The 27,773-nt window shown below is 44.7% G+C and overlaps 1 protein-coding gene across 1 annotated transcript in view; it reads right to left on the reverse strand.

The window, feature by feature from the left end:
• Positions 1 to 11,664: 11,664 nt before the first annotated feature.
• The window catches only part of Tacr1 (tachykinin receptor 1), a 180,921-nt gene continuing 164,812 nt past the window's right edge, over positions 11,665 to 27,773 (reverse strand). Inside the window, exons 3-5 of the mRNA XM_057775390.1 lie at positions 18,436 to 18,586; positions 16,412 to 16,608; positions 11,665 to 14,718 (exon numbers count right to left, since the gene is read on the reverse strand). Coding sequence (XP_057631373.1) covers positions 14,427 to 14,718; positions 16,412 to 16,608; positions 18,436 to 18,586 — 640 coding nt within the window. The 3' untranslated portion in view covers positions 11,665 to 14,426. The remainder of the gene's footprint in view (positions 14,719 to 16,411; positions 16,609 to 18,435; positions 18,587 to 27,773) is intronic.

Raw genomic sequence — 27,773 nt, forward strand, 5'->3', positions numbered from 1 at the left:
TCTAGGGTTAAAAGGAATCGGGTAAGGCTAGAATACCAAAGCCTGGAGCACTGAGGAAGGTAAATTAGGAGGATGGCTGCTGTGGAGGAGATACTTAGGATGGCTAGATAAGAGGAAGGCCTGGGCTCTGAGGAAAAACAAGCCAGTCTCTGCAGGTTCCTACTGGCGCCCATGGAGGATCATACGTATGACACTGTCACCCTTTCCCGTATTCTTGTACTGTACGTAACTAATCATAGTAGACTAAATTGTAAGTAGAGAAGGACGACTTCTAAAATGCCCTCACTTATGCCAGGAGGAGACCGCTTCAGATTGCCTACGTGAATAGGGAACTAAAGATGAGGTCACCAAGGAATACTACGGATACAACCTGGTAGCTGTGGTAGGGCTTAGCTCCTACTACACAGGCAGTAAAGACAAGGTACATTGGAAAATATAGGCTATTCCTGTAAGTAGGAAAAGAAAGAGCTTGGCTTAGTTACCAGATAGTGGACCCAGCTGTACTTGGTGTTAGCCGATCTCGCCAAGACCAATGGCTAGCAAACCAGGCCAAGCTTAAGAAATAATGAACAGGGCCACTTGACCATTCCACTGACCATGATCATCTCCCCAGCTGGGTAAGGGGACACACACGGGTGTACGTTCTCCACTAGTTTGTAATATTCCCAGAGAATAAACTAATCTCAATAGAAATTACACTGATCTTTGCCCAGTTTTTGTTAGAAGTTCTAGGAAAAGTCCCTGGGGACCATAACTGATTATGGGAATCTGTGCTGGTTAGCATTATCTATCTATCTATCTATCTATCTATCTATCTATCTATCTATCTATCTATCTATCTATTTTTGGGGTGATTTGACACAGGTAGGAGTGGTTTGGAAAGAGGAAACCACAGTTAAGGGATTACCACCATCAGATTCGTTCATGGGCATATGTGGAGCATTTCCTTGACTGATGATTAATACGATTAATATGATATTAATATGATTTATATCAAGGGCCCAGTCCATTGTGGGAGGCACCACCCCTGGTCACATGGGCCTTGGTTGTATAAGAAAGCAGGCTGATGATGATCCATGTTAGTGGGAGCTCATGGACTCTGGACTGACAGCTGGGGAGTCTGCATGGAACCGAACCAGGCCCTCTGCATGTGGGTCACAGTTGTGTGGCTTGGTCTGTTTGTAGGCCCCTGGCAGTGAGACCAGGACTTAGCCGAGGTGCATGAATTGGCTTTTGGGAGTCCTTGCTCAGTCTTGATACAGGGGTGGGGGTGGGGGTGGGGAGAGGGCCTGATCCTGTTCAACTTGGTATACCAGACTTTGTTGATGCTCCAAGGGAGGCCTGCCCCCTCTAAAGAGTGGACTGGGTATGATGGGGGATGTGGGTAGGTGGGAGAGGGGGAGAGATGGGGAATTGGGGTTGGTGTGTAAAATGAAAAAAAATTTAATTAAAAATAAGAAAGCAGGTTGAGAAAGCTGTGGGGAGCAAGCCAATGTTTCAGCCTTAATTGAGTTCTTACCTTGGCTTCCCTCAGCGATGGGCTGTGATCAGGATGTATAAGTCAAATAAGCTCTTTCCTCCCCAAGTTGCTTTTGGTCATGGTCTTATCACAGTAATAGAAACCTAATGAAGACAGAGTCTTTTCTGATTGTGATTACTTAAATCGTGTGTGTGTGTGTTTGCACGCACATGCGCATGCTCATATGCATGCCACAGCATGTAAATATGTATGTAGATCAGAAGACAACTTGCAGGTATCAAGTTCTTGCTTACCATGTTGGTTCTAGGACTTGAACTCAGGTTAGCCTTGACAGCAAGCATCAGTATCCACCGACCCATCTTATGAACCCTTCCCTGCTTTTCTGTAAATTTGCTTTCACTTGCTCACAACTCCTCTGCCTCCCTCTTTACTTCAGTCCCTCTCTCAGATTGACTTCTGATAATGGTAAATTGGTCTGCACCTTAGTTCCTAGGTCAATCCCATCTGGGTAGAGATGCCCTAGCCTCTCAGAGGTCAGCATTAATCCTGTCTCCCCCATATAGACCACAACAATTGCTTCCTAATTGGTCTCTGTGCCATCAGTATGACCTTTTCTAAAATCAGATTGCTGCTGTCAGTGCCTGAGTCTTTCGGAGACATCCTTTGCTCCAAGAGTAAAGGCCCCGATTGTTTTCCGAGCTTATAAGGGTCTCCAATGCATTTCCCCCTCTCTCTTTCAGCCTCACCCCTCCTACTCCCCCACCCTCTTCCACAGACGTTGATCTTGTTTGGTTGTTTAGTTATTTTCCAGTAGCTCAAATATGCCATCGTTGTCCTGGTCACCCAGCTCCCCATCTCTTACGCTCGGTGTCTTGTTTACCTCTTCTCACTGATGCCCACTCTTCCCTTCTCAGAGCTGAGTTCGGTGACCTCAAATCCAATGTCCAGTTCTTTTTCTCTAAGCTCAAATAATACCTTTTTAACACTATCTCTGTCTGATTTTAGTTATATTCTTACTCATTGGACTATCAAGCCACCATACCCATTAGTCCAGAAGCTGTTTTCTGTGGGGACCTGGGCTCTTTTCACGCCTTTTCCAGCCTGATGCTCAGCACACCCCTTGTTGCACTGTGGGCCTAAGACTGAAAGGGTGAAGGCCAGGCGTTCTCTGACTAAATGGACGATTCATATTTCTGGTCACAATGCCCTTCTTCTGGTCAACAAGCCGTGACCTATGGGGGAACAGTTCTAGAGATTTGGTTAGTGTTGGAAGGGTGAGTGTCAGGACCTGCTGTAATTGTCCCCAGTGTTATCGTGGAGCCACCTTCTGAAGCGCCCCTCTGGTGTTACTCTTGTCATGAGGGGGCTCAGCAACATTATCTGAAGAGGGTTGAAATTGGGGGCCGTTGAAGTTTACAGTCTTTTTAAAAGTGTATTTGCAGAAAGGAAGTGTCCTCCACCTCCACTGTGCTTTTGTTTTGTTTTGTTTTCTTTATCTTTTCCACTGGCCATACAAGCAACATTGCTATGATATATAGACCTCTCCCCTGTTTGGACACACTCTAAGTTTAGTGCAGGTAGAAAGCTATAAATAACTGAGGCGGTCATAAAACTGGATGGAGGGTTAGAATGGTACAAAATGAAGCCCCTGTGGTGGTTTTAATAAAGGATATCCCCTAGGCTCACACACTCAAACTTGGGTTCGCAGGTTGATGATGCTGTCTGAGGCTATGCAGCCTTGAGGAGCAGGAGGCTCGCTGGATGAGGCACACCTTGCTGGGGGAGGCGTGGGCTTGCAGAGTTTACAACCTTGCCCTTCTTTCAGTTCACTGTTTTTGCTCCATGTTTGTGGTTGAAGATAGGATCTTTCAGCTGCCTGCTGCCCTGCTGCCCCACCATTATGGACATTCCCTTTGGAGCCTTAAGCCTAAATAAACTTTCTCCTAGAAGTTGCTCTTGGTCATGGTGTTTTATTACAGCAACAAAAATAAGCAGCACACCTTCCTATGAAAGGCACTGAGAATTGTTACTTTAATTGACTAAAGTGTGTGTGTGTGTGTCATTGCTGCCTGGTCTGTAAGGCTGGCCAGTGTGGCTGTTTTACTTTTCTGATCCTCAGGCAAGCTTTATTTATTAAAATACAAATGAAATGCCGCTACAGAGTTGGACATAGTTTAAAGATTAGACATAGTTCATGGCTATCATGTCTGTCTGGGAATCTGGAAAGTGGAGATTACATATCCATTTTGATTTTTCAGTAAGGAAGACTAAAATGGGATGGGGCAGGTGGATGATATGGAAGTCCTTTGAATTAGAGAGATAATATTGAAATGTCAGAAGAAAACATTGAGAATTCGGCCATATGGATAGAAGACTGAGTTGTAACCCCATCTCCCAATGTACCCCTCTCTCTTGTGGGGTTGAACCTGAAACCTTGCTCCTAACCAAATTCACACACCCAGGCTTTTGGGCTTTTACTTTCACTCAGAGAGACAAACCTGTGTATTGGGAAATACATCCTTTTTTTTTCTGGTTACAATCCTCCTTTTGCTTTTAAACCCATCCCTGAGGACTTTCTAAACCATTTTCTGTTTCAATTCAGCCAGTCTAGCTGTCCCACGGGTCATCTGCACAGTAGTTACTCACGTGCTGACTAAACACAGTCCCTGGGTTTAGTGGTGACTTACTAATCAAACCTGCTGAGGATTGTAACATGAGGGGCTGGCTTGTTGTTGTTTCTGTCCTGCCCAGTACCCCACAGCCGGCAAGCCCCAAAGAAAATCACACAAGAGATCTCCATAAGTTATAAAACTGATTGGCCCATTAGCTCAGTCTTCTTATTGGCTCTTGTAGCTTATATTAACCCATTATTCTTATCTGTGTTAGCCACGTGGCTCAGTACCTTTCTCAGAGGGGCAGCTCACATGTTGCCTCTTCGGTGGTCTGGGCTGGAGTGTGAGGAATGAGCTTCTTCCTTCCCAGCATTCTCCTGTTCAACTCCTATCTGGTTTACCCACCTATACTTCCTGCCTGGCCAATCAGCGTTTATTTAAAACATGATTGACAGACTACAGACAATTCTCCTGCACCAGAGGATGAGCTAAAAACCTAGGCTATGGAAAGCCCTCCATTCCACTGCAATTATAGGATTTGAAAACTATTAACCTGGTGCCCCTGGATCCTTTGCTCGAGCTCTGATTTCACCCTTCTTCCCTAACTCAGAAACTCTTTGTATCACCTTTTGGTGATGATCTGGTACAACCTGGCTCCAGGATGCACTTTAGTGTGCTCCACAGACAATCAAGAAGCCCTAATTTACCTCTCTCTGCCTCCAGTACCCAAGTAAGCCTGGCCTGAGGGCAGGACATGGGTCTCTAAGCTGCTCGTTGTAAGTATATTATTTTCCCCAGTGACTTCTTTACTGTTAAAAAGAAGCCTTTATCCTCTAACGAAATGTATTACCAAGGGGATTTTTATGCACTCAAGACTGAACGTGCCAAGATTATTTGCAGCTGGACATACTTGCTGAGGTCTCTCTAAACAGCATGATTAGGGCCTGCCTGCACAGCTGACTCTGGAAACATCTAAAGCCGTGAGGACAGTTTACCCTTGGAATCTTCTTCTGATGATCCTATGAAAATTTGCTGCTTCTGAAAATGCCACTTCATGAACTAGCTTCCTGGCAATGTGTCCAGGGAGGTCAGACCCACCCAGACTATGGGAACCTGAAGAGAAATGGCACTGTAAGGAATAAAGGGACAGCAGAAAGACTTACGACTCTGGGCTTTGGAGTTGGCTGTCAATGGTGTTGTGTTCCATTAGTGGGCTACAGACAAATTACTTAAATGATGCCCTGTTATTCTCATACTAAGAACAATAACACTGACTCTATGGCATGTGGAGATGGATCTTGCTAATGTACATAAACTTTGTGGTCCCAGGAATGCAGCGCATGAGGCTTGTTATCATTATATTTTAGCTGAGGTGAAGAGAGGGAAGAGGTTAGTCCTGTCATTCAACATTTGGGGTCTTCAGACTAGTTTCAAGCACACCAGCCCATACTAACATGATCCCCTTACGCTATGAAGCAAAGGCCAAGGGACCTAGCTGTGTTTCCACTCTGCTTAGTACACAGGCATAGTACAAGCAATACGGACATGAAGGAGCAAAATGATCTCAAGTGTGGAGGACAGGGAAAATGGCATTCACTCCCAGTTACGGGCTGAGGAGTCTTCTGAGTTCACTGCATGCTGTTGGGGTGGTTAGCATCAGTTGTCTACTTGAGACCTTGAGTCCCCTAAGAGGCAAGCCTCCTGTGAGGAATTGTCTAGATTATGGTTCCCTCTGAGGATGTTTGGTATAGGAGGTTCTTCTGTTCATGTGTTACTTTCATTGGTTAATGAATAAAGAAACTCCGACGCCAGACGTCTGTGGGGGATTATCTTAAAAATGTTATTCTTGATAATTTCATACACAAATACAATGAAATGTCATCATATCTACCTGCCTAATCCCTCCTCCAACTTTCCTCATATCCTCCAATGTTTCTAACTTCATGCCTTTTAATAGACCCACTAAGCTCAGCCTTTCCTGCCTATATGTGCATAGGGGTTGGGCCATCTGCCATGGTAATCCTCTGAGGGGCCACACCCTCAAAAAAGAATGAAGCCATCAGTTGCCAATAGCTTCTTAGTAACACATGGGGTCTGACAATCATCTATCCCATCTGCGCTGGAATTGTGGCTAACTCGATCCACAGCAGCAGTGCGTTTGTGAGTGTGTGATAGCCATGCCACATCCAGAAACAACATTTCTTAGCAGTTCTCCCCATCCTGTGGTTCTCACATCCTTTCTGCCCCCCTTTCTGTGATGTCCTCAGCTTTGGTCAGGAGGAGAGATGGCTATAGGTATACCCTCCCCGCCCCTAGAGCTGAGCACTCAGCCTCTGATTCCATGGGGAGTAGCATGACTGAGTTAACCGATGTGGAAAACTCACTTTAACCATTCCCTGGGCTGGGCATCAGACTGAATAGAAAGGAGAAAGTGAGCTGAGCTTTGGCATTCACTGTTCTCTGCTTCTGGGCTGTCGATGTGGTGCGATCAGGTCCCTCAAGCTCTTGCCATTGGAACTTTCCCACCACGATGGACTACACCCTTCCTCTACACTAGTCAGGATGGTTTTCCATAGCAACAGGAAAGGTAAGCATCTTAGGGTTTCTATTGCTGCAGAGACACCATAACCATAGTAACTCTTTTTTTAAATTTTATTTTTGTTCAACTTAATTTATTGATTTTATAACTTGACCAAAGTTTTTTCTCCTTCCAGTCCTCCATTCCCCTCCTCCCTGTCCCACTTCTCAATCCATTCCTCCTCTGTTTCTGTTCAGAAAGGGATAGGCCTCCCATGGGTGTCAACAAAGCATGGCCTTATTAAGTTGTAGTAAGACTAAGAATCTCCTTTTGTATTAAGGTTGACATGGCAATCCAGGATGAAGAATAGGTTCTCAAGAGCCAGCCAAAGTAGGGACAGCTCTTGCTCCCATTGCTAGGAGTCATACAAGTAGACCAAACTACACAACTGTCAGATGTATGTAGAGGGCCTAGGCCAGTTTCTTGCAGGCTCCCTGGTTGTTGGTTTAGACTCTGTGAGCTTCTATGAGCCAGATTAGTTGTTTCTGTGGGTTTTCTTGTGTTGTCCCTGACCCCTCTGCTCCTGTAATCCTTCCCCCCTCTCCTCTGCAGGATTCCCTAAGCTTGGCATAGTGTTTGGCTGTGGGTCTCTGCATCTGCTTCCATCAGTTGTTGGATGAAGGCTCTCTGATGACAATTGGGGCAATCACCAATCTGATCACAGGGATGACCAGTTCAGGCTATGTACCCACTGTTGCTAGAGTGTTATCTGGGGTCATCCTTGTAGATTCATGAGACTTTTCCTTATATCAGGCTTCTGCCTGACCCTAAAATGCACCCCCTTTCCAGTTAATTTTCAGTATTCTCCCCCTCCATCTGTCCCCCAATCTGATCCCTTAAATTTCCATCCCCATCTGGACCACGGCAACTCTTATAAAGGAAAACATTTACTTGGGTTGGCTTGCTTACAGTTCAGAGGTTTAGTCCATTATCATCATGACAGGAAGCAGGGCAGCATGCAGGCAGATATGGTGCTGGAGCTGAGAGTCCTTACATCTTGATCCAAAGGCAACAGGAAGTGAACTGAGATACTGCACAAAATCTTGAGCGTAAATGAGACCTCAGAGCCCGCCTCTACAGTGACACACTTTCTCTAACAAGGCTGTACCTACTCCACAAAGCCACACCTCCTAATAGTGCCACTCCCTTTGGGGGCCATTTTCTGTCAATCCTCCATAGTATGTTATAATACACTGCACTTAGCTTCAATGTCACCTTTGCCTCAGCTGCTGTTGCTTTTTTTTTAAAAAAAAAAACAAAAACAAAAAAAAACATCAACTACAGCACTTGGGAGGTAGAGGCAGGCGGATATCTGTGAGTTCAAGACCAGCCTGGTCTACAAGAGCTAGTTCCAGGATGGGCTCCAAAACCACAGAGAAACCTTGTCTCGAAAAACCAAAAAAAAAAAAAAAACCCAAAAAACTTCAACTAAACAAACGTTTAATGATGCAGAGCCAGCAAAGGATAAGTACATCTCCAGCAATAAAAATGTAATTAAAAGAAAGCAATATTTTCCCCATTTAAATTAGTATATATTACAAAATTCTAAAATGCCTAAACTTGGTGGGGGTGAGCGTTGGAGAAACAAATATTTGTTGCAAGTGAGGAAAAAGTTAACAAAATCTCTTTGGGAAGCATTTTAACATTCTACATTAAAACTAAATAAATAATATTCTTTGTTTATTGTTTTTCAAGACAGGGTTTCTCTGACCAGTCCTGGCTGTCCTGGAGCTTACTCTGTAGACCAGGCTGGCCTCAAACTCAGAGATCTGCCTGCCTCTGACTCCTGATGTCAGGATTAAAGTTGAGTGCCACTATGCCTGGCTCTAAGAATAATGTTCATTATTAAAGCAACTTAATTTTTAGAAGCAATTCCAATATACAAACAACTTTATTCTATTTTATTTAATTAACATTTTTCATTTGTTTTTCATACTGACCTCAGTTTCCCCTCCCTCTTCTCCAGTTCCCTCCTCAACCCCTCCTCGACCCCCATCTATCCTCCCTACCCACTCCTTCCTAGTCTCCATTCAGAAAGGCCAGGCCTCCCGTGGGCTTGAACAAAGTTGAGACAGGATGGAGTTCCTCTTCCTGCAGCAAGGCTGGGTGAGGTAATCCAGCATGGGGAACAGGTTCCCCAAAGCCTCAACTGCTTCTTTTAAGTATTGGGTTTAGCACCGAAGCCCTGCTCTTCAAATCATCTCAGCCTAGAGAAGTAATTGGGGGTGGGGTTGAGATGGGAGTTATGGGAGGGACTGGAAATGGCGGGAAGGCGGTTGGGTGTGGTGCTATGGTTGAACTGGAGAAGTGCTGAGCGCTCTGTCTCTTTCATAAGTCATATTTTAAGGACATTAATCCTACCATAGAAGCACCATCCTTAAGGCAAATTACTTCCCTAAAGCCATTTCCTTACCCAATACTATCACACTACTGGGGGCTGTGACATCACTGGGCGATGGATATGCCCTGTTCTCCATTAGTGACAAGGAATGTCACATTTCAGCAAGGAGGAAGTTAAGAGGGGTGTTCCAAGGACAGGGTCAAGCAAAACGAATTGGAAACAAAAGGGGAAGAGATTCTTGGATGTGTGGCCCTCCCCTGCAGGGTGGTTGACTTCCCAGAGGCCGTACTCTTAGAGAAAATGGACTGTCCCTCTTCCAGAAGCTAGCAATTGCCGATAACTCCTTGGATGGGGTGGGGGGACCAAAGTGAACACAAAGTTGAGGATGGTAGGAAAGTGGGGGTGGATCTGAGCGGGCTGAGGGATGGAAGGGTGAATATGATAAACCATGTACAAAATTCTCAAATATATGATAACAATTTAAAATTAAAAATGAATTTTAAAAAGGACAGGAAAGCAGGAGATCCAGTGCAGAAAATCCAGGTTTGAACCGAAATGGAAGTCTCCAGAGGAGGCCGAAGAGGCAACACCAGCATTTGCCTCTGTCTTGTTGCTTATTTTAATCTTTTCTCCTTGAAAGCTGCACTGCTTGAGAGGGAAGCCAGGGTGATACCTGACACCAATGCGTTCAGTCTGCGCCATGTGTCTGCTGATTTCCGACCTCTTTCCTTCCCCTCTGTTCTTCTGAACCAGGTAGAAATACGTGATGGTGTCTTAGAGCCTTGCCTGCAGGGTCAGATGTTGCTTTTAGCCTTGAGATGGAGAGGGACATTCTCCATGTGTCCCCACCTCATCTACCTGTGCTCAAGGCCTTCACTGAACTGCCACTCTGGGGCTCAGAGCTGAGGAGGTCCATTCACTCTTGTACCAAGGGGGATTGAGGGAGCCCAGGGGAGAGTATTACCAAGCCCTGCTACAGCTGCTGGGGTGAGTATCTCTAGGACACTGGCCAAATAAATCTGGAGCAAATGAAAACATCTTTGGGTGTCCATAGCTGTCCCCCACACCCTGTCTTATCTATTGACCTATAACTAAAGCATCACCATTTTCAAGGAACTTACTTGTCTTTCCATGGAGAAGAGTGAGTACACCCCTTCATCATGGACTCGTTGGTTTGGACTAAAGCTTTGAATCATCTGGTGCCTGCCAGGAAGTGTGGTTTTATTTCAAAGCTTCCTGGCAGCCAGGCTGGTTCTTCTGGGGCTCATCTACCTCCTCCTGTGCCCGGAAGGCCTCAGGCTTCTCACCCATTCCAAGACTCCACCATCTCTCCATTTGCTGGATAGCAGAGGGTTAATGGTTGCTTTAGAGGATATTCAGATGGTCTCCCCCGACTCCCGCCTATGCCCAGAGACCATTTTCCTTGTGAGATGTGGGAATCTTAAAGGAGACTTGTGGATTTCTTGAAGCTTGTCCAAGGACCATTTTCTAAGACTCCTTAATTTAGAAAAGAGCATCTTCATCGTTCATTCCGGGTGCCCTATGGGGAGCTGTCTCTGTCTCCCTTTCCTTCTTTTTTGCCACTACCAAGTCTGTCCACAGTGTCTCATGGCTCTCTTGGTGGCACTGCTCATGAGAGGTGTCCCCTCAGAGGCAGGCAGGTTGCCAGTGCTCACAGTGTTCACCACTCATGTTTCCAACCTGCAGTGGCGGCAGTGGCGGCAGCGGCAGTGGTGGCTGCGCCCAACCACGCCTGTAAACTCAGGGTCCTGGACCAAAGCCATTGCACAATTGTGCAGTTATGTGGCACAGATCAACTTGGAGAGCTGACGCCCTCCGCACAGCCCAGGTGCAGCACATTGGGTCTGCCACATTACTCAAGGGGAGCATCTCATCTTCTTCCCCCTTCCCTAGAAGACCCCCACTGAGCATGGTGGGTACCAGCTTGACAATTTCTGCTAAAGCAGATGCAGGCTTCTCTTGAGCAGTCTCTGTGTGCACTGGGTTTTTCTTTCCTTCCTAAAACACCATGGCAGTTTGTTTGAACCAACAGTTCCAGAAGGTTACAGTCCTAATATCCCTCCCGCCGTGATATATGCCTATCAGCAAGGCTCCACCTCTCAAAGGTACCACCACTTTCCCAAATAACACAACCAATTGGGGACCAAATGTTCAAACACTCAAGCTTATAGGAGATGCTTCTCATTCAAACCCCAGCACCCTATCTCCATTTCTGAGGTGATCTAAAGTCCTCCCCTATCTCGCGCTGTGCCTTTAGCTTGGTCTTCCTCTCTTCCCACATGATCTGCCTTGACCTTGCCTCCAGAGCATCTCTGTTATATCTAACTGCCTTGCCATCTACCCTTGGACTGCGCCTCTCTTTTCATAGGTGACATTGTTGGTGTTGCCACATAGTCCCACCCCAAGTTCCTGTTTCCCAGTTTGGAAACACATTCCAGATCTTGCCAATACATATTTATGCCCAATGGTGTTGGGTTTCATTCTCCTGGGTGTGCAGTTTGTGAGAGTTCCCAATGCTGTCCCACTCCACCCCCAGTAGTGTTCCTTCTTGTTCCCCAGAGAAGAGACATAGACACGAGATGGCTGAAAGCACATTTTATTTCTGTAAGAGCTTCTTTCCAGCATCCCAGGCCCCAAGCACAGACGCCTCAGGAGTGAGGCCTCTCTCTGGACAGTTTCCCCCAGGCCTGAGTCCTCTCCTCTCCTACGATTCCATCCAGCCCGTTGTATTAGCATTCTGCTGAGGGGTTACGGGTGTTCCTCCCAAAAAGGTTCCCGCCCCTCAGTTCCATTGAGTATGAGGTACGATTCAGAGCTCCTCTCCAAGCAAGAAGAGTGGCAGGAGGGGACTGGCCCAGTAGGAGCATGCCAATGGCACTGGGATCCAACAGGCGAGAGGTAACACAGGAAGAATAGCCCCAGGGTGTCTTCCCATCTAACACTACTGGAGGGTACATCAAGGAAACTCACTTAGAGGATAAACACAGGATGACACATCTCGATAAGAGACCCATGCACAGAGCACAAAGCACAGTGTTCTCACACACAGGCATTGACAACATTTTTACAAATTTCACGGACTTTGGGGCAGGGGCAGTGGGAAGCTTGCTGGTCCTCTGTAAGGGATGCTTTGCCATATCCACAAAGCCCAGGCTCGTCTTGTCTTCCCTCTTACTACACATGGGATGAAACTGCTCATCTCAGTCCCTAAGGTCCGCTGGGCTGACTGTTGACTGCCTTCAGAGCTGCCTCAGAGAACTGCCATTGCAGAGGCTCTCTGAAAGCTCCACTCTTTGGCTTGAGTCCCCATGTTGAAAGTCCGTCTTTAAAACCCTAGGAAGATTCTGCTTCTCGGTGTCTTCAGGGCTGGTGAGGGGCCTGGCTTCACCAGGACTGGTGAATAAAGAATGGCAGGCACCGGAAGCTCCTGGGGGTGGAAGGAGCTGTGTTTCCTCAGCTCAGGGCAAAATGCAGAGCAGGGGCTGCGTAGATCCTTGCCAGCGTCAGCCTCACCTTCTCGTCTGCAGATGGGATGTCTTCCGTGCCTGCTGTTTTCTTCGTGGGTAATTTTCATAACCAAATTATTTTGTATCCATACATAGAAAGACTCTTTATTGGAAGTATAGTTACCAATTTGGACATTGACTTTTGTTGCCCCTCCATTTGATTTTACATTCACGGAATGTCACTGAGCAGGATTTACTTAGTTTATTAACTTTTTCCCATGATGCTCTACAGAATATGCTTCTCATTTCTTTTTTTCTGGCGTATACCATTTCTATATAGTCATTGCCTCCCCCAGGCATGCTGGTTCCCACATATGGTTAGATACAACAAGGCTGGCAAAAAGCTACAAAACCTGGTTGTGGGTGGCATTGTTCTCTCCGATATGATGGATGGAGCTTGTGTGCATCCAATTATCTGAACCATGAGGACATTCATGGATGTTACAGGAAGCTTTGGCTTCCAGCCACATCTGCACAAGGCCACATCTGGGAGACAGAGATGGTGTGCTCACCTGCAGGAGATCCTGAACCTGTATCAGGACGTCGAGCTTTCAGGTCTCCGCTCTTGGCAGACTAAGTGTCTTTGGGGCTGGTGGATCCTTCAGCCTCTTATAGACAGAGAGCAGCAAGAGGAGCAAGAGGGCAAAGTTCAGAGTCTGAAGGTAAGATGCAAGGCTCCTCTTTCCAGGAGTGTAGCTGCAGAGGGCAGCCTCCTCACTCTACGTTGTAGGTAGGAATCTGAGTTATGATCCCTGCACAAATATAGGGGCAGCCAGCGCAGGAAGCTCACACACCTTCCGGACACTGTTCTCAGAGGTAGACTGCAGTTTACTGCAGCCTGCTGGAGAGCCAAGGTTTCCTATGAAGTCCCCTGCTCTATCAAAGACCAGAACCTTCCCGGAGAAGGAATTTTTGGACCAGAGTTTTTGAATCAATGGAGAATATTTACACACACTCATCTCTAGGAATTGCCACTCCTAGTATTTCTGAGATTGCCATTGTTTTTTTTTTAAATTTTTATCTGCATGTGTTTATGTGTGTATATGTGTATGTGTGTGAGAAAGAGAGAGAGATAGATAAGATAGAGGCAAAACAAAATGTATATCTCATTGTATCAGGAAACACTGAGACTCAAAGGGATATTCAGAGTATTCGGTTCAGCCCTATTCCTTTATAAAAAAGGAAAGAGGCCCAGATAGGTCAAGTCTGGCATGGGTATCCTGGCTGTTGGTTAGAATACACATCAGCTGGCCTCTGTAGACATAGTCAGCCAGAACTGGTTGCACTGGAGACACAATGCAGAAGAACCTGAAGTTGTCAATTCCATGATGTTTAAATGAATTGACTATTGAGATGTCACAAAAAGGTATATATGTGTCTTCTATTCATGTTTGCTTAGCTGGAAGATACAGCATTCATTAGGGTTTATGTGGCACCCTCTCTTATTCACACTGTCTAGTGGGAGGCTGGAGTGGTGGGAGCTAGTCTGCACATGGCTGAGAATGACTTCACAGAAGAAAGGCATAAGCTCCAGGCGAATAGGTCTGTTGGAGTCATTACTGCAGAATACTTCCCTTAGATGAGCACCTGCATGCAGATGATGTCATTTCTGGAATCATGGGATGACAGCAGGGGATAAAGTACAGCCTTCTTATTTTATAGACGCTCACTGATCTGCCTTGGGTCACACTCATGGAGGATGGTTGACAAGGACAGGAAGGAATCCAGATTGAATACAACATGGAATGTTTTCCTTAGACCATCATGCCTTTCCAAACGCTCCAGTGTTAGGGTATTTACAATAGATTCCAGAGCAAAGACGTCCATGAATAAATGAATCAAGACACAGGATGGGCTGGTGGCTGTGTCCTTGACACATGCCTGCTGCCTAGGCCAGCATGTTAGAGTAGAAGCTGGAACTTTCTGTCATGGTTTTTGAGTTGCTGCGAGACGAGCCATTGGAGGTGAGATCCAGGGATGAGGGTGTGACCTTGGGGCCTTCCTCTGGCTCCTCTTCATGGGCTCCCACCACAGTGGAGATGGTGGTCTCCAGGCGACTGACCTTGTACACGCTGCCCTGGGTCTGGAGGTATCGGGTGGATTTCATTTCCAGCCCCTCATAATCACCGGCGCTGATGAAAGGGCAGCAGCGAAAGGCATGCTTGAAGCCCACACGGAACCTGGAGAGAAAGGATGGGGAGGTGAGCCGTGAGACTGCTTGCTTTTAAGAGGTCTTTCCTTCCCATGGTGTCAGCTCCTCAACACAGGACCTACACAGGCCTGATTCTGTGTCATTACATGTTCAAATTAGTTCACATCTGGAGATGTTGAGGACAAGCCCCTCTCAAGGACAATTGTGGGGCATCCAAAAGTTAGGTTATTTCCTCAGATGCATGAAGAGAAGACGTTGGGTTGATTGACCATCTACAACAGCTACTCCTCGCTGCAGGCATTTGTGGGGATCTACTAAGCGGTTTGCCAGGGGCTGTGGTGTGAATGAGGAGTACAGGCTAGGGCATTTGAATATTCTGTGACCAGTTGATAGCACTGTTTGGGCAGACTTAGAAGCTGGGGTCTTGTTGGAGGAAGTATGCTACTGGTTTTGAGCTTTCAGAAGCCTCTGCCATTTCTGGTTCTTTCTCTCTGCTTCTTGCTTGCAGTTGGAGATGGGAGCTCTCAGCTGTTCCGCCCACTGTGTCTACTACCCATTGCCACAGTTCCCTGCCATGATGGACTCTTACTCTTCTGGACCATAGGCCTATATAAACCTGTTCTCCTCTAAGTTGCTTTGGCCATGGTGTCTTATTTTGGCAACAGAAAGGCAACTGACACACAGTAAAAGTATGTATCTAGACTCAAGCCTTGGCTACCAGGGATGTTTTATCAGGGTGCCACAGTTTCTATATTTGTTAACAAAAATGGAGAATCATCTTTACTTAAATATATGTTGAGAGATTTAACCTAAAAACTTGGAGATAGGTTGTCAAACTCTTAGACAATGAAGCTGTGATGATGCGGGAGTCCCCTCTGTGTGCTGTGATTACCATTAATGAATAAAAAAACTGCCTTGGCCTAGTTGATAGGGTAGAACTTAGGTAGGCCAGGAAGCTGGAACTGAATGCTGGGAGAAAGAAGGGCGGAGTGAGAGAGAGACACCACGGAACCACCAAAATCAGACATGCTGAATCTTTGCTTGTAAGCCACTGCCACATGGCAATATACAGACTACTAGAAATGGGATAAATTAATATAAGAGTTAGCCAATAAGGAGCTAGAGCTAATGGGCCAAGCAGTGTTTTAATTAACATGGCTTCTGTGAGATTATTTTGGTTCTGGGCAGACAAACAAGTGGCCTTCCCATTACACTGTGAGATCATAGAAGACCACAGAGGCAAGTTCAAGAGGATGTCATTCTTCGCATACTTCCAGTGCGTAAGTGTCTCAGTTACAGGGGGTCCTTCATATGTGTATGTATATATATATATATATATATACATATATATGTATATATATATGTATATACAGAGAGAGAGAGCGAGAGCGAGAGAGAGAGAGCATGGGGGGTCAGAGGGTAGGGTAACAGAGTTTTTCCATTTCCCCTTCATCTCAACAGCCTTCCCCAAATAGATGTTGGGTGCTTCTTTGGGTGACAGTCACACTGTAGCCTGGGTATCCCAGGCTCCTCCTGTGTGCTCTCGATCTGCCACAGTGAATGCTTTATTGCTGACAGCCTCTGGGGGAGAAGGCCTGACTGAGCCTGTCCTGACCCCGATGAGCATGGGTGCCTTCGAGTGTGCGGTGAGCTTGCGGCAGACCCACCCCTCCCTCTTGACAGTAGCCTGTGGTTGGGGTGTGTGAGCATGGCGTCCTCACCTGTCGTTGAGGCAGCAGTAGATGATGGGGTTGTACATGGTGGAGCTCATGGCCAGCCACATGATGGCCAGGTAGACCTGCTGGATGAACTTCTTGACGTAGAGATCTGGGTTGATGTAGGGCAGGAGGAAGAAGATGTGGAAGGGCAGCCAGCAGATGGCAAAGGTACACACGACCACGATCATCATTTTTACCACCTGGGAAGAGGGCAAGGCAGGCAGGCCCATCAGCACATCTTCCTGTGGGGTGGCTTCTATCCCCTCCCCGTCACTGTGTAGTGCCAGTAGGAAAGGAGGTGTTTATAATATCATCTTTTAAGGAGGCTGGGAGACCTTTAACAGTGAGGCTTTAAGGATGCTGGTTATAGTTGTTAGCATGTGGTCCAGGACTGCCATCATCACTACCACCAGGAACTTGTCAGGAAATACGGGTTCCTGGACCCATCCTAGATGTATAGAATTATAACCTGAGAGTGGATCAGGACCCCTTCAGAGGATATGATGTGCTGTTATGTGACCCTGCTGGACAATGTATAGAAAAGCCAGGGGAGAGACAGTGAGCTGAAGTGAATGGGGATTCAGGAGAGAAGGCCCAGGGAAGGCAGCAGAGGGCTGGGCTAGTGGAGGAAGGGAGTTGGGGAAGGTGCTTGGTCGGGAGACTGAAGCAGAGGGGAGAAGGGAGAGCTTTGGAGAGCCCCTGTAAGGACAAATCCAGTGTTTAAAGGGGGCTTGAGGAAGGTCTGTGAGACTTGGAAGCCTGAGCACTTATGTTAGGACTCATCACATGGTGAATCACCACTGCCAGTGACCTGTGACACGTGACAGTATTAGGACACTGATAGCAAAGATTTATAGAGAAGATTAAAGCCCTTATTAGAGAGCACCCAGTGCGAAGGCGACTGCCATGAGCAGGAAGTGCCTCACAGACAGGGGCCCTGCCTTGGTCCTGGCCTCCTGGCCTCCTGGCCTCCTGGCCTCCTGGCTTCCTGGCCTCCAGAGCTGTGAAGACCAATTTTCTCTTGTTTATAAATTTCCAGACAAAAGTGGTTTGTGTATGCATGTGTGTGTGTATGTGTGCAAGTTGTGTGAATTTGTCTGAGTTCTATGTATGTGTATGTATGTGTGTAAGAGTTGTGTATGTATACATGTATGCATATATATGTGTATGTGTGTGTATGAATGGTATATATGTGTATGAGTTTATGTATGTTTGCATATTGGTATATTAGCATATGTGTTTGCATATATGTATATGAATATGTGCATATGTGTATATGTATGATAATGTATATATGAATGTCTACACATGAAGGATTATGTGAATGTACATGAGTATATATATGAGTACATGCATATTTGTGTATAAGTATGTATATATATATGAGTGTGCATTTGAATATGTGTCTCTATATGAGTGTATACACATGTGACATACATGTGTGAATTTATGCAACTGAGTGTATTTGTATGGACATATGAGAGTGTATATGTGTATAAAGTTTGTGAGCATATGTATTTGAGCATCTATATGTGTATGTTTATATATGTGTGTGTATGTGTATGAGTGTGTGCACATGTATCCTAGTATTTGTGTATATGTTTATGAATGCCTATATTTGTATGTGTAAATGTTCATGAGGGTATGTGAATATATGTATATGTACATGAGTGCATTTTTGTATGTACACATGCATGGGTATGACTATTTATGTTTGTGTGTATATGAATGTCTATATGTGGATGTATATGTGTATATGAGTTTTGGTGTGTATTATGTGAATGTATGTATGTGGAAGAGTAGTTTTGTATGTGTATGATTATGTGTATATATGAGACTTTGCACATGTGTATGACTGAGTGTGTACATGTACTGGTGGGTGTGAAGAAAGACCCTGCTTTCCTCTCCTGTTCCTGAGGTCCAAAGATGCCTTATGGCTTCTGCCTTGGGAGTATACCCTTTTCCCTGCCCTCTCCCCGGTTACTGTCAGTGCCATGGTGGTCTATGCCTACTTGGCCTTTGCTCACCTTGCGTTTGGCAGACACTTGCTCATGGTAACGGTTGGAGGAATCCCCAGGGATCTCACTGGCCCACAGTGTGATCCCTACCACAGTGTATGCATAGCCAATCACCAGCAGAGGTAGGAAGTAGATCAGCACAGTCACACAAATGTGGTACCTGTGAGGTAGACAGAGGAGTCAGTCTTAGAAATAGCAGGCTCCAAACCCAAACCTGGATAGTTGAACACCCTAGAGGGCTCAAGACCCAGCAATACCACTCTTGGGAATATACCCAAAGGATGCTCAACCATACTACAAGGACATTTTCTCAACATGTTTATAGCAGCATTATTCGTAATAGCCAGAACCTGGAAACCTAGATGCCCTCAACTGAAAAACGGATAAAGAAAATGTGGTACATTTACACAATGGAGTATTGCTCAGTGGTGAAAAACAAATGATATCTTGAAATTTGCATGCTAATGGATGGAACTAGAAAAAAACCAACCTGAGTGAGGTAACCCAGACACAGAAAGACAAAGTACAGCAGTATGGATTCACTCATAAATGGATGCCTTGCTCAGTTTGGCCATCATGAAAAGAGGAATGTTGGGCTGGAGAGATGGCTCAGTGGTTAAGAGTGTTGGCTGCTCTTCCAGAAGTCCTGAGTTCAATTCCCAGCAACTACATGGTGGCTCATAACCATCTGTAATGAGATCTGTTGCCCTCTTCTGGCATGCAGGCATACATGGAAGCAGAATGTTGTATACATAATAAATAAATAAATCTTTTAAAAAAAAGAAAGAAAAGAGGAATGTCATCCTTATAGAATGAATGGGTGATAAGCCAGATAGAACAACCCAATTAAATTCATATTCTTCTAGTAGACTTTCCCCATGTTTATAACTTTTCTTTCTTTTTTTTTTTGTGAGCATAAATCTCACAAAATCATACAAAAAAGATGCAACAGTGGAGGTAGTGTTTATTTTGGCTTCCATTCTGAAGGGCTACAGTCCATGGCAGGAAGGCAAGGCAGCAGGAGAGGCAGCTGGCCACACTTGCTGTCGTCATAGTCAGGAAGCAGAGACAGGAAAGAAGTGGGTCTGGACTGTAAAACTGGCTAGCTCCTAGTATTGCACTCTTCCCAGCAAGGCTCCATTTCCTAAGGTTCCATGGCCTTCCAAAAATAACTCCACCCACTGGGAACCAACTGTACAAACATACGAGCCTGTGGGGGACATTTCACATGCAAACCATAACAGTAGTAGAGGTTTGGGGATGACCTGGAGGCCCTGATCTTCCTGCCTCAGCCTCTGGAGCTCTGGGACTGCAGTTAGAGGTGTGCACCCTCTCAGCCCAGAGTCAACTTCCTACAGCTGGGGAAGAGCCCCCGCGACTTGTTTCCTTCCACTCTTGACAGCCAGTGCTAAGCTCTCACTTTTCCACAGGGAACCCACGTTGACACTCCGTCTCTCCTCCACAGCACTCCACGTGCTCTCAGGCATGTCCTTGTCAATCTCAGCAGCTCTGCCACATCACCAGCCTTCTCTGAATATGGAAATCAACAATTTGAAAATACCTGAGGAGTCCTGAGCCCTGAGCTGCAGAATTGGCCAGGCAGAGTGGTAGCACATCCATTGTGTACAGGCACGCTGATCCTGGCTCCTGGGGCTCTCAAGGTCCCCTGGGTAGCCACTTCCTCCTAGAGCCACCACAGCAGTGACAGTGTGCTGTGTGCCCGATTTTCTTTCAGTCCTTCCTTCAGGTTGCTGTGGTGACTGTGCTTACAAACAGAGTATTTAGAGATAACAGGGATGGACAGAACCAGAGAATATTCCAAGACTCCCCCATGGTCCCTTCTTAAAAGAAAATCTCTGCTTCCTGTGGACTGATTAATAATCATACAAATGAACAAACACTCTGGTTGTGCCTTGACAGGTTATTGCCTTGGGGTGCTCTCTGGACCTGTCTAGTGAAGGATGCATGGAAAGATACTGTTGTCCAATAAATGTTTCTTTCTTTGGATCCATGTATTACAGTTGATTTCAGAATCCCCTAGGAAACTTGATATTTATTTTACATATTTGTGTGTGTGCATGTGTATATGTAAGTTATTATGTGGTAAGGGTGTGTGTGCCCAGGCATCTGCACGTGCAGGTCACAGGTTGACATTGATTATCTTATTCTATGACTCTCTACCTTATTTTTGGAGGTAGGGTCTCTCACTCAACACGGAACTCACTGATTGGTTAGACTGGGGGGGTGGGGTGGTTCTAGCAAACTCCAGGGATTGTCTTGTATCTGCCTCTCATTTCTGAGATCACAGGTGTGACCCACCTCACTGGCCTCTTTGAATGGTTCCTGGGAATCTAAATTCAGGTCCCCATCGTTTCGTAGAATTTTACACACTGAGTTGTCTCCCCTGTGCAAACTTATAGCAAATTCCCAGGAGATACTGCTGTTCCTGGTTCAGAAATTGAAAAACATTGCCCTCCACCAGTGGTTCTTAGCCTCAAGTGCATAGAAGAGTCGCTGTGAGAGCTTTTAATGTCCAGTGACTGAAGGTGTTCATTCAATTAGCCTGGGTGTGGGAGGAGGAGAGTATAATATAGAAAATTCCCTAATTTATTGTAATAGATGGTGGGGAGGGGGAACTTCTATTTTAGGCTTTGAATTCACAAGACTGATGAGTCCCTGTTGGGACTCCATGGGTATTTGTAATTGAATGACTTCATTAGAGCATGTGTTAAATTCATTTCCCCTTATATAACTTATCCTTTGGTATCTGGGGTCTTTTTGATCAGAGGAGCCTGTGCTTACAGAAGTAGCTAATTCATAGAGATAATAGTCACAGCCTTTTTCTCTCACCCTTCTTGCCCCTCTCTTTTTTCTCTGATACAGGGTCTCACTATGTAGCCTGGCCTTTGAAATTGTGCTGTCTTCCTCCCTTGGGTTCCCTTAGATGCATACACCACTACACCAGGCTGATCCTTCTTTTTCCAAGGGACAAAAAAAGGAATGTTGTTATTTCTTTGGAAATAACAATCAATATGAGCTCAATTTTGGTGAAAAGATATGACAGGGACTGGGGAAATGGCTCGGTCAGTAAGATGCTTGCTTCCCAACCGTGAGGACTTGAGTTCATATCTACAGGACACATGAAAAAAATCCAGGTGTGGCGGTACCCATCTGTAATCCAAATACTTGGATATGGAGATAGGCAGACCCTTGGAGCACACTACACAGAAAGTCTAGCTAGAATGGTGAGCTCCAGCTTCAGCAAGAGACCCTGTCTCAAAAAACAAGGTATAGGGTGACTGAGAAAGATACCTGATGTTGGCCTCCGGTATGCACATGAGTGTTCAGGTATGTGTGCATGAGAACATATGCCCATGACATGTACACAAAAACATACAAACACACACATAAACTCACAGTGTTATAGTCAGGTTGAACATTATTTTTTCTATTGCCTAACAGGGATAATGAAGAATAATAGATAGATTGTCAATTAGTTTCATTTCTAGACAAACACTCCAAGAAACAGAAAGCCTGAACACCAACAGATATTTATGCACTATTATTCATAACAGCCAAGATATGGGAACAGCACAAATACAAGCCAATAGATGAATGGATGAATAAATTGTGGTATTCAGCCTGAGAGAAGATGGTATCTTGGTTTACAGGTAAACTCTGCAAACACTATGCTAGGGGAATAAGTGAGCAGACATAGAAGGGTAAATTCTGAAGAATTCTGCTTCATATAATACATATGCGCCACAGAGACAGGGAGTAGATTAGTAGGTAGAGAGTAAGTATGTGGGGGACAGAGTAGGAATTCATACTCAGTGTGCACAGTGGTTCTGTTTGGGATGATGGAAATATTCTAGAAATGGGCTGATGAGGGTGTTATAGCAGTGAGGATGCTCTAATGTCACTGAACCGTACTCTTTAAAATTCAAAAGTGATTATTTTAAATTATGTGTTTGCATGTGTGCCTATGTGCATGCCTGTGCACATGAGTGCAGTGCTCACGGAGGCCAGATGAGGGTGTTGGGTTCTTTGGCCAGGGTAGGTGCAGGGACCTAAACTCAGGTCCTCAGTACTGGAATTAAAGGCATAGGCCACCAACACCTGAATTTATTTCTGCTTTGATTTTGTGTGCCTTGAACTCACAGAGATCCATCTGACTCTGTCTCCCAAATCTTGGGATTAAAGGTGTGTGTCACAATTGCCTGACCTCTAGTGGCGTTAGCTTTGCCTTTGGTCTTCAGGCAAGAGTTACTCATCGAATTACAAGCAATATACCACTATACCCACACCTTCCCCCCACCTCATCCCTGTCCACCCCTCAGAGAGAGTAAGGCTTCCCATGGGGAGTCAATAAAGTCTGGCACATCACTTTGAGACAAGACCAAGGTCCTCCTCCTATATCCCCCTATATTTAGGCTGGGCAAGGTATCCCTCCAAAGAGAATGGGCTCCACAAAACCAGTTCAAGCACTAGGGATAAATCCTGGTACTGGCAATTGATGTAGGATTGCCCTGTGTATGTTGAGATTACCATTAATGAATAAAGAAACTGCTTTGGATCTATAGCAGGGCAGAATTTAGCTAGGTGGGGAAAACTAAGCTGAATGTTGGGAGGAAGAATGGCAGAGTCAGAGAGAAGCCATGGAGCCCCTGGAGACAGATGCTGGGAACTTTAGCCAGTACGCCACAGCCACATGGCAATATACAGAATAATAGAGATGGGTTAGTTTAGGATGTGAGTTTAGCCAGAAATATGCTTAAGCTATTGGCCAAACAGTTTTGCAAATAATATGGTTTTCAGAACTTATCTAGGCAGAGAAAACTAAGCTGAATTCTGGGAGGAAGAAGGGTGGAATCAGAGAGAAGCCATGGAACCACTGGAGACAGATGCTGGGAACTTTAGCCAGTAAGTCACAACCACGTGGTGATACACAGATTAATAGAAATGGGTTAAATTAAGAGTTAGCCAATAAGAAGCTAGAGCTAATGGGCCAAGCAGTGATTTAATAATACAGTTTCTGTGTGGTTATTTTGGGACTAGGCAGCCAGGAAGAACAAGTTGTTCCTGCCCTCTCCAACAAATTGGCACCAATGTGGCAAACTAAAATCCACTAAAAAACCTGAGAGAGCTTAATTCTAGATGCAGAACTACAAAGTTTGACACAACTTCTTGCTGTTTACTGGTGGCATGCCACAGCTCCTTTAAGAGAGGCTTTCCTAAATCAGCTGTAGCAAAAAAAAAAAAAAAAAAAAAAAAGCCATGCTGTTTTAAAATGCCAACTTTCTGGGCCATGCTGCTGGCTTTTTTGGAAGACAGAGCATTTGGATGGGGTTTGTGAGCAGCGTATTGTGGCTTGCTTGATGGCAACATGGACCAACTGTGTGCCTGAAAGTAGGGTGGTGTGAGCTCAGAGGCACAAGTGGCTCCACCATGCTGGACTGGGTGAGGCAAGCAGGAAATACTGTATATACCCTAGTAATGGGGTAGCTTAAGTTTTAAGAAGCGCTTAGCAGTTTATAAAGCACCCTTGGACAGTAAAGAATTACAGATATGCAATAAAGATGAATCCAGATGAAAAAGAACTGTAAACAAGTCACAGTGTTGGGTAAATGTATGTAGGCTTGGGAGAGAGAAGAAAAAGAGTATAGAGAGTCATAAAAGGAAGCTAATTGTTTAAGAAAAATGTAAAGTCTTTAAAGAGACAGAGTACAGATAGTCATAGATTAAAAGGAGTAAAAAAAAAAGAATAAGCCACATAAAGATGGAATATACACAGAAAGTCTGGATTATGTATACTATTGTCTTTTCTTTAAATTTTTTGACTGTGAAGGAGCTAAGTACAAAGAGACATTTCATTGTTTGGACTGCTAAGCTAAATCAGCATATATGTTCTAAAGGTATCATGACTTCCAAATTTGGGTCTAAGGATATGTTGCTTTGGAAAAGAGGTTCTTTCTTGTTTCTACAGAGGATGAGAACTTGTGGATTGCTTCTAGACTGGTATGGCTTGATGGAACAAGACCATGAACACTCCCAAAAATTACTATGCTCAACAATCAGCAGGAAGCAGTATGGAGAAAACTACACCTATATTCCCAAATATTGTTTATAAACATTTCTTTACATTTAAAGGGGGAAATACTATAGAGATTTGCATTGATAAAGATCTTGGTTTATTGATATAAATTTAAAGTCAATTTTGTTATACTAAGTGTATATATTTCTGCTCTTGATTAAGGTATTGTGATTGTGCAGCTCATTTAAAAATATGTATAATTAAGATATATAGGTAAATAGAGAGGGGTCTATAATAGTCAAGCTTGTAGTCATGTTAAACTTTCTAGATGTACAGAGATATATTTCAGATAGGGAGGTATTCTTCAAACCTTTCAAAGACTACAGAATATGACATTTAAAATGTTTTAATAACTTAGTACTTTTCAGGACAATGAGACTCATCTGCTCCTGGCAGCACCAATTACTTCAAGAGGAAGATAGGCATTGAAGAGGCTCCTTATGGAATATGCTAGCCATTTGTGTAGTGATGAGGCGAGCAGGCCTGCTTTTCATCCCACCTGGCTCCCGCACAGCTAGCTTTACACCTGAAATAACAACATACAAATTGTATTCATTTAAACACCACCTGACCCATTAGCTCTAACTTCTTACTGGCTAACTCTCACATCTTGATTAACCCATTTCTATTAATCTGTGTAGCATCACCAGGTGGTGTCTTACCGGGAAGATTCAGCATGTCTGACCTGGCGGCTGGCTCCATGGCATCTGCTTCACTTCCCTTCTTCCCAGAATTCTGTTGTCTACTCCACCCACCTAATTTTCTGCCCTATCAAAAGGCCAAGGCAGTCTCTTTATTAACCAATGAAAGTAACACATAGACAGAAGGCCCACCTACATCACATTTGGGCAAGAAACTGCTCTTGCCTGGACTGCTTAACTGGACATGTAGGACCCACAGAGAAATGACTGTTGAACTTGCCTAAAGGTGAGATGGTCCTTCTGGGTTTCTGCTTTATGAAAGAGTCTGACAGACATTCTTCAGGACACAGAAGAAAGTGTCTGACAAACTGCTGATATAGGTGGAACTGTTTTTGAAATTTCCTGCTTCATGGAAATGTTTGTGGATACCATGAGCCTGTAGGCTGAAGATGGATGCCCCAATGGTACAGAAGAACTTTGGATGACTGTATAGGGAGTAAGATGTCTCTGTCAATTCTAGAGTTCTGGAAGTAGCTTATAATGCACTTTCTGCTTATTTAATATTATAACCTTCTGGAGTCTTTGATGGAGTTGAAGAATAGATAGGAAGTAGATATAAATATTGTAACTGTAATTCTTGCTTAATAACTGTTTTTTATATGTAATTTTACTATGTTAAAGTTAAAACCTTCCTTTTTGTTTAAACAGAAAAGGGGAGGTGATGTGGGATTTCGCTCTGTATGCTGAGACTACCATTAATGAATAAAGAAACTGCTTTGGACCTATAGCAGGGCAGAATTTATCTAGGTGGGGAAAACTAAGCTGAGTATGTGGAGGAAGAAAGGGAGAAGCCATGGAGCCACCAGAGAAAGACGCTGGGAACTTTAGCCGGTAAGCCACAGCCACATGGTGATACACAGATTAATAGAAATGGATTAAATTAATATGTAAGAGTTAGCCAATAAGAAGCTAGAGCTAATGGGTCAAGCAGTGATTAAATTAATACAGTTTCTGTGTGATTATTTTGGGGCTAAGCATCCAGGACAAACAAGGAGTCCCTGCCCCTTCCAACAGGCAATGGCCCCACAGACTGCCCAAACCATGCAACTGTCACCCACATTGAGAGGGCCTAGTTTGGCTCTATGTGGGTTCCCCTGCAGTCAGTCTGGTATTATTGAGCTCCCACTATCTTGAGTCAGCTGTTTTGGTGGGGATCCCCATCATGGTCTTGACCCCTTTGCTCATATTATCACTCTTCCCTCTCTGGAAGCTTGGTCCAGTGCTTAGCTGAGGTTCTTTGCATCTGCTTCCATCAGTTGCTGGATGAATGTTCTATGACAATTAAGGTAGTCATCAATCTGATTAGGGGAAGGCCAGTTCAGGCACCTTCTCCATTATTGCTTAGGGTCTTAGCTAGGATCATCCTGTGGATTCCTGGGAATTTCCATAGTGTCAGGTTTCTTGCTAGCCCACAATGGCTTCCTCACTCAAGGCATCTCTTTCCTTGCTTTCTTTCCCTGACCCTCCCCCATCTCAAGCATCCTGTTCCATCTTATTCTCATCCTCCCTCCCCTTCTCTCCTCTCCCTCTCCTTCCATTTCCTCCACAAAGCTCCCAATTTTCTCAGGAGGTCTTGTCTATTTTCCCCTCCCAAGGGGAATCCATGTATGTATCTCTTAGGGCTCTCCTTGTTACCTAGCTTCTATGGGGTTGTGGATTGTAGGCTGGTTATCCTTTGCTTTATGTCTAATATCCACTTATGAGTGAGTACCTTGTTGTCTCTCTGGGTCTGGGTTACCTCACTCAGAATTTTTTTTTTTGCTCCATTCATTTGGAAAAAGCACAGTTAATGCCTAGATGAGGTCAAAGTTTAAACACATTTCTGAATCTTGCTCAGATAGACTCCTATTACACAGAAACTGTAAAAAACAAGCAAGCAAGCAAGCAAGCAAACAAACAAAACCAACAACAAAAAAACCTGTCCAAATACTATCTGGTTCTCAAAACTTCCCAATGAGTGTAATTAAAATGAATAAAATCCCATCAGTATAAAACATAAAAATAAATAGATTTCACTGTGACATGTGTTTGAAGACATTTTAACCATATTCTGTGGTTAAGTAGAGTTAGTCAATGTGTATATATATGTATATGTGTGTATATGCATGCATGCATGTGCATGTGTGTTCCAAGACCATTCTTTTAGAATGCTGGTCAATTAACTCGAGTAATCTTGTTTTGTATAGCTCCACACCTGTTCTGGCTTTTCATCTTGATATTTCCTTTTTTCCTTTCAGGCAATGCTTTATGAACTCTCAGAAGTAATATCTGCCTTGAGAAAAGAGATCTGGGGTTGGAAATGCTCTAAAGATTGAGCCAGAGAAAGAAGAGTGCTTAGGGGCAACAGGCAGCATCAGAGGGAACTGCTTGTCTGATTGTGGAGGCGTGCACTGGGCTGTGTAGGCGCAAGTGGGCAGCACTTTGATTGTTACTGTATTTCAGACACACATATGGCAACTTTCAAAAGGGGGTGTACCCATGTTTCTGGTTTTGTGCCATCTAGTTAACATCTTTAAGAAGCCAAGGAGGCTTGACACATGTTATACAGGGTG

The sequence above is a fragment of the Chionomys nivalis genome, chromosome 1, assembly GCF_950005125.1.
Source record: "Chionomys nivalis chromosome 1, mChiNiv1.1, whole genome shotgun sequence".
Classification (NCBI taxonomy): Eukaryota; Metazoa; Chordata; class Mammalia; order Rodentia; family Cricetidae; genus Chionomys; species Chionomys nivalis.